The 13,345-nt window shown below is 36.2% G+C and overlaps 1 protein-coding gene across 8 annotated transcripts in view; it reads left to right on the top strand.

The window, feature by feature from the left end:
- The window catches only part of DOCK3 (dedicator of cytokinesis 3), a 279,756-nt gene that overhangs the window by 60,960 nt on the left and 205,451 nt on the right, over positions 1–13,345 (top strand). For all 8 annotated transcript variants that reach the window (XR_009247405.1, XM_058679068.1, XM_058679069.1 and 5 more), the window contains exons 3-4: positions 1,990–2,030; positions 7,691–7,746. Coding sequence is in view for 7 of the 8 variants with exons in the window: in XM_058679068.1 (XP_058535051.1) it covers positions 1,990–2,030; positions 7,691–7,746 (97 nt within the window). In the remaining variant the exon portion in view is untranslated. The remainder of the gene's footprint in view (positions 1–1,989; positions 2,031–7,690; positions 7,747–13,345) is intronic.

Raw genomic sequence — 13,345 nt, 5'->3', positions numbered from 1 at the left:
CATCTTTAAAAAAAGATTTATTTATTTATTTGAAATAGTTAACAGAGAGAGATGAAGGACATCTTCCAATCACTGGTTTACTGTCCAGATGTCTGCATCAGCTAAAGCTGGGCCAGGCTGAAGCAAGGAGACACGAGCTTCATATGGATCGCCTATGTGGGTGACAGGGACCCAGACACTTGACCAACTTCCACTTCTAATCCTAGGTCATTAGCAGGGAGCTTGATTGAAAGTGGAGCAGCTGGTATAAAATCCTGTGCTCATATGTGATGCTTTTAATTGCTGTGCCATAGTGCTGCCTGCTAGCAAACATCATTTCCTATTCTTACTTTCATTTGAAAGTTGTCTATCTTCCTTTGAAAGCTGTTTATCCGGATTTTTGTGTGTATTTAAATTGGGCTGTTTCTTTACTATTGTGCTTTAAATATTTTGCATTATAGTCTTTTATTGGATAACGTATTTTTTGGATGTTTTCTGTCTGTGGGTTTTTATCTCATTCTTTTAAAAGTGTTTGTGGAGCAGAAATTTTTGATTTTTAAAAAATCTATTTATTTGAAAGGTAGAGTTAGGGGGAATTTTTATTTTTAATGAAGACAAGCTTTTCACTTAGTTGTGAGTCATGCCTTTGGTGTTATATCTAAAAAGTCATTACTATACTGAATGTCATCAAGGTTTTCTTCAAGCAGTTTTATAGTTTTTAATTTTACATTTAGATTCATGTTTGAGTTAATTTTTGTAAGTGGTAAAATATTTCTGCTAGATTGATATTTTTCCATGTGGGTGGCCAGTTGTTCCAGTTCCGTTTGTTGAACATAATGCCTTTTTTTCCCATTGTTTGGGTTTTGCTCCTTTGTTCAAGATCCATTGACTATATGTGAGTCTTTTTGTGGAGTCTGACTCCATATATCTATACTACTGTCTTGATTACTATACCTTTATAGTGTCCTGATTGCATTTTTGAGATGCTTTCTGAAGAATTTTACTGTGCTATTCCTGCCCATAGTATTCTCAGTTATGTTTAACATACTATAAAGTGTTATGTTGGTAAGATTTTTTTTTTACAGAAAATTAATTTTTTTGGATAGGCAGAGAAGGAAAGAGGAGAAAGGAGGGAAGAGAAAGATCTTTCTGTTAGTTTATTTGCTCTCCAAATGCCTGAAATAGCCAGGGCTGGGATGAGCCAGTGGTATGCAAGCCCACAACTCAAAAACAGATGTGAGTGGAGGGACCAAACACCTGAGCCATTACTTACATTTACAGAAAACTGGAATTGGAAGTAAAGATGAACCCAGGTAGGCACTCTGCTATCTTAAGTGATACACCATGTGCCCATCCATAAGTACACCTATTGGTTTCCTCTTCTGTCATTAGGGCTGGGAGCTGCTTTCTTTTATAAATGCAAGTAAAGGAACTATAGCAAAACTCTGAAAATAGTGGAGAGTTGAGAAAAGTTGGTGGGAAAATTTCCTTTGGCTGAAAAGTTTTCTTGCTCTGTAATTGAATGTTTTGTTACTATTGCTGTATGTGAATGCTAAAGGAAATAGATGAAGAGGATCTGTACTACTAGGCAGATTTTAGCAACTAGAAGGCATTGAAATGAGAATGATATGACCTATTGCACAGAGGTTTGAATGACTTGAAAACAAAATCTGGGCTGCATTTTGTACTTACCACAAAAAAGCTATGTGATTTTGGGATTTCTTAGTCCTTAATACTTTTACACTTTTATCCGAGAGACTTTTAAACAGTTGAGTTACATATCTGCTAAACCGTTTTCTAGGTTTTTGAATTTGTTTGTTTGGGACTTTCTGCTTTGGTAATGAGTTCTAAAACTGTTGCTTTTGAAATAAACTGCTAGGACAACTCTAGATCCTAGTAAAGCCATAGTTTGAATTTACTGTTTTTTTTTTTTTTTCCTGAAAACATGACTGTTATGCCTTGTGCAAAATTATAATGTGGTTTTAATATCCTTTGTGTGTTTTGTTTTAGGTTGGTACAGAGGAGTTTCAACAAAGAAACCCAATGTAAAGGTAATGAAAAGCTTATTTGTTCTAAGGAGGAAGGATCTGCTTAGTATGTTTGAAAAATAACTGTTACTGTCCCACCTTTTAATCTTTTATGGTAGCCACAATCATTCTAAAGATTGTAGAATTGTATAAGGCTCTTAGTGTTAGCAATATTAAACAAAAGGATTTTCTAAAAAATACAGAAATGTAAATGTTATACCTGTAAAGCTTATCTTGAAAAAACTTGTTGAGAGTTTTAAGATATTTTTTTCCCTCATAGATTTGACAGAAATAAATTGACTTATTCATGGGACTAGTCTTATGGAACTACATGATTAGCTAGATGAGTTTGTTTCTAAATTATAAAATAGAAAGAATTTTCGTATAATATCTTACTAAATATTGATAGTAGTTACATATACTGATCTATTTTATTTTGAAGGGCAGAGTTAAATAGAGCGGGAGAAAGAGAGATCTGCCATCTACTGGTTTACTCCCCAGTGGTTGCAAGGGCCAGGACTGGCCAGGATAAGCCAGGGGGAAGGAACTTTTTCCATGTCTTTCATGTGGGTGCAGGGACCAAGGGTCTGGGCCATCTTTTCCTGCTTTCCCAGCCCAAAAGTAGGGAGCTGGATCAGAAGTAGAGCAGTTGGGGCTTAAGCTGGTGTCTACATGAGATGCTGATATTGCAGCCTCTGACTTACCTCCTTATACTACAATTCCAGCCTTGGCACCTACTAATTTAATCTCCTAGCCTCATGTGCTCATACCATTGATCTTAATGAGTCAAACAAAGTAACAATTAAAATACAGTTAGGGAATTTCTTCAATAATGTATTTGCAAAACCTTTTTGTTTGCCTTTCATTCATTTGTCTACTTTTCTTACATTTGGTTATACTTTTTCTCATACAGAAAAATTTCAGAATTTCACAATTATTATTTTGATATTTTGAAATAGAAATAGATATTTTGAAATAGAAAATTGTTTTAATTAATTTTTCAGTAGAATCATCATTTTTAATAATTTTAACCTAATGATTATGAGGAAACAGTATCTTCAAGTTTTAATTCTTCATAGCCTGACTTTCTTATTCTTGGCATTAAAATTTTTTTGCCAGATAATTTTTTTTTTGTGGAGGACTGTCTTGTTTAATGTTAGATGTTTACCAGCATCTATAGCCTCTGTTCACTAGATAGCAATAACTCCTTCCCTTAGTTCTAACTTTAAAAAGAGGATTCTAGGCAGTACCAAGTGTGTTATAGGGACAAAATTCATCCCTGATTGTTCATAGCTTATTTTTTATTATGATTTTGAAGTTATGTTTTCATCTGAAGAATGCCTGTGTGGTAATAGTTACTTTGTGTTTAATTTTCTAAAGCTTGATTAAGTTAATAGCAAAGTTATTGGAATGAATAGAAAATCTATAAATGAATGGTTCACCACCCAAGTTTGTGGCCGGAGCTGAGGCAATCCAAAGCCAGGAGCTTCTTCCATGTCTCCCACATGGATGCAGGGTCCTAAGGCTTTGGGTCATTCTTCACTGCTTTCCCAGGATACAAGCAGGGGCCTGCAAGGGAAGTGGAGCAGCTAAGACATGAACTGGTGCCCATATGGGATCCTGGTGGATGCAAGGCTAGGATTTAGCCACTATGCCACTGTGCCATGTCCAATAGTATAGTCCTTTACAACAGTTGCAAGTTTAATATTCTGCTATTAAAGCACATCATGGAATTATGGGTATAGTCAAAGATAGAAAATCCAATATCATATTGGAGTACAAGGGTTTTCCATTTGTTAAATACCCAGGAGTACAGCTGCTGGGTTATATGATAAGCCTATGTTCAGTTTTGTAAGAAGTTGCCTGTTTTCCAAAGTGGCTGTACTGTGTTACTTCCCATCCACAATGAATAGAGTTCTTGTTGTTCTGTTCCTTCACCAGGTGCTGTCATTTCATGTACTTGATAAGCTTTGTCCTTGCTCCACTTATCCTGGTTGTTCCAGGACTCAGTGATGCGAAAGTTAAATATACACTTTTTTGTTGCCTGAAAGTCACTGAAGCTCTTTTTACTCCTTATAGTTCAGATTGTGTAATTTTTTTTTATTGTTCTTTATTCTGTATTATTGTTTCTTCAGTTATCTCCATTTTACTGTTGAATTCATTTAACATATTATTTCTTTATTTCTTTATTTCTTTGCTGAGGCTTAGTTTTTTCATTTGTTTCACTAAGTTTATAGTTTCTTATTGAAGCTTTTTATAAAGATTACTTTAAAATCTTTTTCATCTCTAACTTTTTTGTTCTCTTGGTAATGTATTTATATATTTTTTTCCGTTAAATATGGGATCTCCTTGATTCTTGGTATGATAAGTGAGTTTTAGTTATACTATAGACCTTTTGAGTATTGTGTTAAGCCTGATTTTCTTGGGTAGTGCTTTCGTAGGGAGGGAAAGGTCTCTGCCTCATTACTGCCTAGTGAGACTAGAAGTCACTGTTTCCATCTCAGTCTCTGTTGAAATGCAAAGCATGAGGGGGTCCTCATTACTGCAAAATGGCAAATGAAGTTCCAGCTCTCTGGGAGGCCTCCCTGATTCTTTCCTGGCTAGAAGGAATTGAAGTGCCAGTTAATGCTACTCTTGTGGCCTCCACTGACATTAGGAGGAAGGTGGTGTCTTTCCTTATGCTAGGTAACAGTGAACAGTCCCAACTCTGCTTGCCTGCTTTCAAGTGCCATAGTAGGATTATGGAGTAGGTCTTGTTATTGTTGGTTAGGAGTAGAAGTTCAGGTGCCCCAGATCTTCACTGTGTGGTGAAGGCATGTTACTACTAACTGTTATTGAAAATTCTGACTTCTATTTGGCTTTCTCTGATACTACACCAGTATATAATTTGAATGCCTTGTTTTCTAGCTTGATAAGGGTAAATGTCCATGCTTGCTTCTATAGATGAATTTAGCCAGTTATGTGTTGTTGTTTTTAATATTGGGGATGTTGATGATGTTACATAGCAATATAGGGAATATTAAACTTTTTTCTCTTGATTTTCTGAATCTTTCCTGGCCCTTTGCCTAGAAAGAGCAGGTTTTTATTGTTGGTTTTTTTTTTTTTTTTTTTTTTTTTTGGTCTGTGCCTGTTGGTATTTCCAGATGTTATTTTCTTCAATCTAGTAGTAGATATGAGGGTTTCAGAAACTTCTAAAAAGATTGTACTATGTAAAAACTATGTGTGAATTTCATTTTTTTAAACCAAAGTATACTTGTTGAAGTCCATTTTATGTGACCATTTTAAAGGATCCTGTTAAAAAGTAGAAACGCTTCCCCATCAAAAAGCCTAGGTAATTTGCCTAGTCTCTTGTCTCTCAGAATCCTTAGTTGGTTTGCCTTACTCTCTCTACCTTTCAGACTTCATATTTTTGTTTTATATAACATATAAGGTTTTAAAATTTGCTTAGCAAAAGGAACAATGAGAAGTATGTCCCTTGTATTTTCTCAGTGTATGTGAACCTGTGGGATTATGAATTTTTTCTTTATAGATAACCACCAATCATCATTTAGCTGTGGTTGCATGCAGCTATGTGTTTTAATTCTATTTAAGTCCCAGGTTCTTCTATATTAATGTTCTCTATTGCTATAGATTATCTGTTATTATGAGCCAACACATAAAATATAATATTATTTTCCATGGTAATGGCTTTGTATGGCATAGATTGAGTTCATTATTGGTTGTAGTATGGGCAAAAGAGTATAAAAATTTGAGACTATCTATGTTTTTATTTGAAGGAAATCATTATCAAGAAAAAGAGTTCAACAATTAGAAGATTAATTTTTATAAGTCATATCTGCCTTTTAACTATTTTTTATGATACAGTTCCATAGGCTCGGGGATTTCCCTCTCATCCGTGCAGTGAGTTGCCTTGTATTATTGCAATAGTATAGTCTTTCAAAAACAGTTGTAAGTCCATCATTCTGCTATTTAAGTGTATCCTGAAATTGTAGGTATGGGCAGTGGCAGACAGTCCAAAATCTTAGTGTCAGCATATATTTACCAGTTTCATTGGGATTTCCTCTTTGATTGGGAGTAGAGATGCATGCTGCATTGTATCTTCAGTGTGGAAGTCTACACAGTTCCCCTAGTTGAATATATATACACATGCATGCTTACCTGTATATATTGATCTTGTGTTTTACATGAAGATAGCCTTATATCAGAGAGAACATATGACATTTGTCCTTTTAGGGTTGGCTTATTTCACTGAGCATAATGGTCCCGAGTTGAGACCCTTTGGTTGCAAATGGTAAAATTTCATTCTTTTTAATGGCTGAGTAGTAATCCATAGAGTGTTGGTGTAAGTATAGGCTAGTAGACCACTATGGAAGTCAGTATGGAAAGTGCTAAGAGAACTGAAAATTGATCTACTATATGACCCAGCTATCCCACTTCTGGGAATATACCAAAAGGAAATTAAGTCTGCATATGGGAAAGTGACCTGTAATCCTATATTTACAGCAGCACAATATGATAGCAAAGACGTGAAAAAAAAAAACAGATTTCAATTCTTATCTCTTAGAAATTAAAGTCAGTGTTATGGTGAATATCAAACTAGAAACTGTAAAGAATATAAGATAAAGTATTTAAAAAGCTCTCAAACTGATTTTTTTCTTGGGTATATGAACATTCACCAATATAGTTTCTATAGCTCGAAAGTTATTAGTTAGATGGTAATGTTGATTTTGAGATACACGGAGAACTCTGTACTGTATACTGTATACTGAGATTAATCTGATAGACCATCTCTAAAATGTGAGTTTTTAAATAAAAAAAATATTTTTGAAATACTAATGACCAGTTTCATCCTGAGCATTAGACTCTGATTGCATATTAACATGAAATTCCTATGGAATGGGTATCTAGAATAGCTCTACATTATTTATTTATTTATTTTGACTTCTTTTTAAAAATAAATTTTATTTTTCATGATTATATGGTAGATCTGGGTGGGAAGGATCAAGGTTTGGGCAAATTGGGTATACTAATTGCTTCCAAAATAGCTATTTCTTTTTGTTGTTTCTGAGGGAAGGGAGACACAAAGGGGGATACCACTCATGACTTTCCACACGTCCCGGTACCTAGGGATGAGTAACTGCCACCTCATATCAACCCAGAGTCTCAATGTGTGCATATTTTGAGGGTTCTGTCCAAGTGGGTTGGATAATTCTGAAATGCTGATGATTTCACTGATCCAAGGATGATGTCACCCTCCCAATGTCCATTGGCTCCACTCACCTAGATTTTTTGCTGTCATTTGTTTGGCATAGTTGTCCAGTTAGTTCTGTTCTGCTACAGCACCAAATGAGCTGCCATATTCTGCTTGTACAATAGGGCCTGTGTCCACTGGTCCACCCTTTTTCATTAAGTAGGACATGTTCTTGCAGGCGAGTCCAACGACCCAGGCCAAGCATCCCAAGCATCGCTGGATCCCCCACCCCTGGGCTGGGGCTCACGAACCCAATACCCACCTAGTAGGTGGGCCCCAGGACCCAGGCCAGGAGACCCAAGCCCAACTCTACATTCTTAATGTCCAAAATGGTGTCTACTTTAGGAGGTCTTTGGGTCTGTTATCTTTTTAGTATATATGAGATTTGAATCACAATTTATTTTTTCCAATGGATATATTTTGTCTTTTACAGGGAATTTTTCCTGCAAATTACATTCACTTGAAAAAAGCAATTGTCAGTAATAGAGGGTAAGTAATTTGCTTTATTATATTGAATTACAGTTGTTATTAATGGTAAGGGAAAGCTGTTTGTCTTTTTGTTTCATAGTATCAAATACTCTATTGGCATTTTTTTGCAAAGATATTTATGTAAATATATGCATATAATATACTATATCATAATTTTAAGGACATTGGTTTTTCTCCTAGGGTACTAACAACTTTAACCTGTTTTCCTATATACTGGAGAAATAAATCTTAGTTGTGAATCATAAAATCAATTATAATTGGTCAGATGTTTGCTACTTCGGATGCCCACAACCAGTATTGGAGTGCCTGGGGTAGAGAATTGGCTGTGCTTCCAGTTCTATCTTGCTGCTATGTACCTTGAGAAGCAGCTGGTGACTGATGATTCAAGTACTTGAATCCTTGCCACTCATACAGGATATGTGGAGTGAGTTTTGACTCCTGGCTTCTACCTGATCCAGTATTGGCTGTTGTGGACTCTGGGTAGTAGGCTGAGACATGCAGGATCTCTGTCTCTTTTAAATAGATAGAAAATATTTTTAAAGTATGCATGAAATAGTGTGTTTTTAAAAAGTTATGTGCTATTTTCAGAGAAGTCATTGATAGGTTAGACTTAGAGATAATTATGTCATTTTGTTTATATATGACGAAGTGAAAGAAGCTTTAAAAATTGTTGAATTTGGCCCAGTGTAATGGCTCAATTGGCTAATTCTCCCCCTGCAAGTGCTGATATCCCACGTGGGCACCAATTTGTGTTCTGGCTGCTCCACTTCCCATCCAATTCCCTGCTTGTGGCCTGGGAAAGTGGTGGAAGATGGGAGGCCTAGAAGAATCTCCTGGCTCCTGGCTTTGGATTGGTTCAACTTTGACCATTGTGGGCATCTGGCGAGTGAGTCAGAGAATGGAGGATTTTTTTCTCTGTTTCTACTTCTCTCTGTGGATCTATCTTTCCAATAAAAATAAACAAATCTTTAAAACATTGTTGATTTGTAAGTACAAGTTGAAAAGATATTGAAATGGTGCTTTAAAGATACAAATACATGTATCAGAATTAGTACATAGTTTGCTAGCAATATGGAAAACAAATCTGCATGCAGAAGAACAAGTAAATATATCAAGATGTTGAACAAAAAACTGAGTGTATAAGAGTAAAATTTGACATCCTTTGATTTGATTATTGTTTATAACCTTTATATTCTTGTGAAATGATGATTTTTCTGCTTTTTACTTGTTTAATGTTATATTTAGTTGTGCATTAAACCTGTAATAAAATAAATAGAAAGCATGTTGTTACAAAAATTAAAAAAAAAGGCAGTGATAGGAGGAGAGAAGGGGGAATATCATTATGGTTTTACAATTCTATCTGTAAAATACATAGCATCCATTGGCTTTGTATATAATTAAACATTAGTAAAAATTTCTTCACTGCTATTTCCTGTTATAGCAATATTTCAAGCTTTATCATTTAAGGTTATAAAATTCAAGTACTGTGTATTTTCCAATTGAGGTAGCTTTCTTTAGAAGAAATGATGTTTTTGACCAGAGTTAGTAAATATTAGAGTAACTTCTAATCAGTTGGGTTCAATCAGGAAATATAAGCGACACAAATTATTTTATATGGTAAGATTGAATATAGGAAATTATTTATTCACATTTAAAAAATAACAGCTAAAGAAAAAATACTATAGTCCAAATATGATAATTGTACAAAACCATCATGTTTAATGGCAGGGTCTGCAAAAGATAATAGGTTGGGTACCAGGAAGAGGAATATTGAGACACTGAAGCCCAGATGTTTGAGGAGACATTGCAAGGCTTTTCTGCTGGAATATAAGGATGAGTGTGGCAGTGAGGTTGTTTAAGGAATGCTGTTATAGAGGCTGGAGCTAGCTGAAACCTGTGGGGAAGTGTTTAGAGTTTCAAGAAACATGCATCACTTTACCACTCCCTTGCCCCTTCCAAATGTTCCTGGCTGACTAATGAGACTATGAAGCAGTGTATGAATCCCATGCTCAGGATCATTGCTTAGGAAGGTAGATGTGGAATGATAATCAGTAAAATGATTGGTATGCTTTTCAAAGTAAAATTTGTTATTGGAGAATAGTAAGAATATAACTTAGGATGCTCTGGTATGAAAACATGACGAGTTTTAATTTTTCCTTCTGTTACAAAAAGTTTTAAGCTGCAAGAGTAGAAAGTGGGGAAAACTTGAAAACCTTATATTAGTGAGCCTTTATACTAGTAACCTGCTACTTGAAGTTTATAAGTAAGGGCTGTCAAAAGAAATTCAAAGTTTTGTGGGGAAATAGTAGTATCTCTGGGTTAGCAATACATGTAGTTTAGAGGTATGGGGGCAGCTAAGAACAAAGAAAAGGAACTGTGGAAGCTGGCGTAGAAGCTAGCATAGCTCTGTGAGATTAGAAGTTCACACTTCTAAGATTTCTCTCTCAAGGAAAGAGGAGTAGAACATGCATCCAGTGTCCGGAGTCCCAGATTTCTAGTGTACTGCTCTTGAGAAAAGGGGCAAGTGTTTTCTGTGGCCAGTATAATGCTACAAGATTTAGAGAAGGAACATAACGAAGACTTTTCCCCCTGGGAGGATGGGGAAAAGTGAATTGTGTATCTAGTGTTTTTGTAGTGCATTGCCCTTGGGAAACTACATGAAAAATTCATGCAGCTAGGTTCTGTGACATTGCAAGAAGGCACACAACCTTGACTCCTGAAGAGGAAGGAAGGAATTGAGAGTTTACATTAATAGAAAAAAACCCAAGAAACTCTGGTTCTCTGGCTGATTACTAAGGGTCTTTCCCAGTGGAAACCAGTCAGTAAAGACCAAGAGAGGTGTCTTTCAGCAAAGCTACAAGAAATGTAAAGAATTGGGGAGATGTAATACAACTTAGGCATAAAAACATCCAATAAATGACATAAAAAATGAACTCTTTGGATTGCCTGACAGATAATTCAGATTTTACCTTGAAGTATAATGGGTTGCAAGAAATAGACAACTAAGTCACAAACATGATACATGAACAACATGAAATGTCAAGAGAATAGGATCCATAGAAACAAAAACAAAAAAACTGACCCATTCAGATATTCTGCAGCTGAGGAATGCAATAAGTGAACTGAAAAGTTCAATGGAAAGATACAAAAGAATTCTTGATTAAATAGAGGGAAGAATTATTGAATTCAGAGTTTATTTGAAATTACATATTCATAGGAACAAAAAAAAAAACAAACAAAAAGGATGAAGAATGCCCAGAGAAACTATCAAGTTCACCAATTTATGAACTGTCCCTTTCCCCTCCCTCTCTTTTTTCCTCTTTCTTCTTTTCACTCTGCATTTAAAAAAAAATAGATCTTTGAAAAATGAATCATGAAAAAAGATAAAAAGAGGAAAGAATTAAATAGGCAAGATAGTTAACAAAGTAGTGAAATGACAAAAGTAAGTATTTAACTATCAATAATTACTTTAAAGTGGTAGTCTTTTAGAGCTGAAGAAACAAAAGTTGGGGTTTGGAGCTCCAAGTTTACCTTGGAATTAAGAAACAACAAAATCCTAGAGAAGTGAGAGTCTTAGAGATAGACTCAATCTGTTTAAACATTTCTTTTCAGTAGTTGACTCCTAGAACAGCAGTATGGGAACAAAAGAGTATGTGTAGTAAAGACCTAAACAGTTGAGTATAATTTGCCCATCACTCAAGATTGTTAGGAAAAATATTTGAGGCCTGACATCTAACAGGGGCTTTGGAAAAATACTTTTGGATTTTTACTAAGATCCTAAATGAGAATATGCCCTGTAATTAAAGGCAAAACACTTTGAGCAAGTGCCAAACCATAGGAGTATTGGTAAATATGGAATAAACAAGCTCAAAGGAAGCCTAGTATATCAGAAAACACAGGTATTTAAAAATGTTAATATTTATGAAAAATGCCTTGGTTTAGGGCCCGGCGGCGTGGCCTAGCGGCTAAAGTCCTCGCCTTGAAAGCCCCGGGATCCCATATGGGCGCCGGTTCTAATCCCGGCAGCTCCACTTCCCATCCAGCTCCCTGCTTGTGGCCTGGGAAAGCAGGAGAGGACGGCCCAATGCTTTGGGACCCTGCACCGCGTGGGAGACCTGGAAGAGGTTCCTGGTCCCGGCATCGGTTTGGCGCGTACCGGCCCGTTGCGGCTCACTTGGGGAGTGAAACATCGGATGGAAGATCTTCCTCTCTGTCTCTCCTCCTCTCTGTATATCCGGCTTTTCAGTAATAATAAAATCTTTAAAAAAAAAAAAAAAAAAAGAAAAATGCCTTGGTTTAACTGCTGTTGTAACTCAGCATTCCCTCAGCATCAGAACTTGAGCTGAATTTTTAAAATATATGTAATTGCCAAAGTGGAAAGGAGAACACTTCTGAATTCTTGTGCCATTAGTAGAAAAAGAAGCATTCAATTTTTTGCAGTCCTGATGTCTTGACTAGATGTTTATCCTTCCTATTAGATATTGTAGAGTATATCAGAATTTCTCATTTTCTCAAGGTAGGTAAGCCTCTAGTTAGACAAACAAAGAAAAAAGAGAAAAGCTCAAATGAATAAAATTACAGATGAAAAAGGAAACATTGCAACTAACACCACTGAAACTACCATTAAGATCCATATGGTAAAATTGGAAAGCCTCAAAGAAATGGAGAACTTCCTTGATTCATATAACCTATCAAGATCAAATCAAGGAGGTGTAGGTAACTTAAATAGACCTGTAACAAGCAATGAAATTATAACAGTAATCAAAAATCCTTCATTAAGGAAAAGTTTGGGATCTTGGGATCTGGGGGATTTTCTACTAAATTCTGCAAAATGTTCAAGCAGAAACAATTTCAATACTCTTCACACTATTTTAAAATATTGATAGAAATGAATTCTACAAAACTAACAGCTAATATATGTCATGAAAAAGTAAATTACAGTTCTATATTCTTTTAAAAAAGATTTATTTATATTTATTTTTTATTGGAAAGGCAGATATTCAGGCAGAAGAAGAGGCAAAGAGAAAGATCATGCCTACCTCAGCCCATTACCTCCCCAACTGTTAAGTTAACCAGCGTGACTTTAATTGTACAGAGTTTGGCCCACATATCCCCCACAGAATCTGCCCCCGACCTGGTTCTTTCATGTGCTGATTAGTGTCATGGCCCAGTCTAATGTGATCCATCCCCTGGTGTGACACTGTCAGGTACTGGAATCTAGCCCTGCCAAACAGGTACCCAGCCCTAGCTTTTGTGTGGGATGGCATGTGGTGGTCAGCAATGTTCCGTGCTAACAAGCCCACCTCAGGTCTCCCATGTGAGGTGGTGAATCAGTCTGATCAATAATGGTCTTCCAGTCCCTCTCCTCCAAGCCATCAGGTCTCAGTCCTCTGACTTATCTGCAAGTACAGTGGAGTTGTCTTTGGGAGTCCCTCAGGAGTCATTCCTCACCTGCAAGATACTCCCACTGTGGTCCTCTCTACCCCATATGCCCTTATTCCATTCTCTAATCAGTCCACAATTCTTGTGCCCAGGAGTGTTTGGGTTCTCCAGCCCAACCTTCCAAAGAACCAGTGGGTGGTATGCTGATCTACAGCTC

This window comes from Ochotona princeps, chromosome 21 (genome assembly GCF_030435755.1).
Source record: "Ochotona princeps isolate mOchPri1 chromosome 21, mOchPri1.hap1, whole genome shotgun sequence".
NCBI lineage: Eukaryota > Metazoa > Chordata > Mammalia > Lagomorpha > Ochotonidae > Ochotona > Ochotona princeps.
The sequence above is the reverse complement of the archived record's forward strand: the minus strand, read 5'-3'. Positions and strand labels throughout refer to the sequence as shown.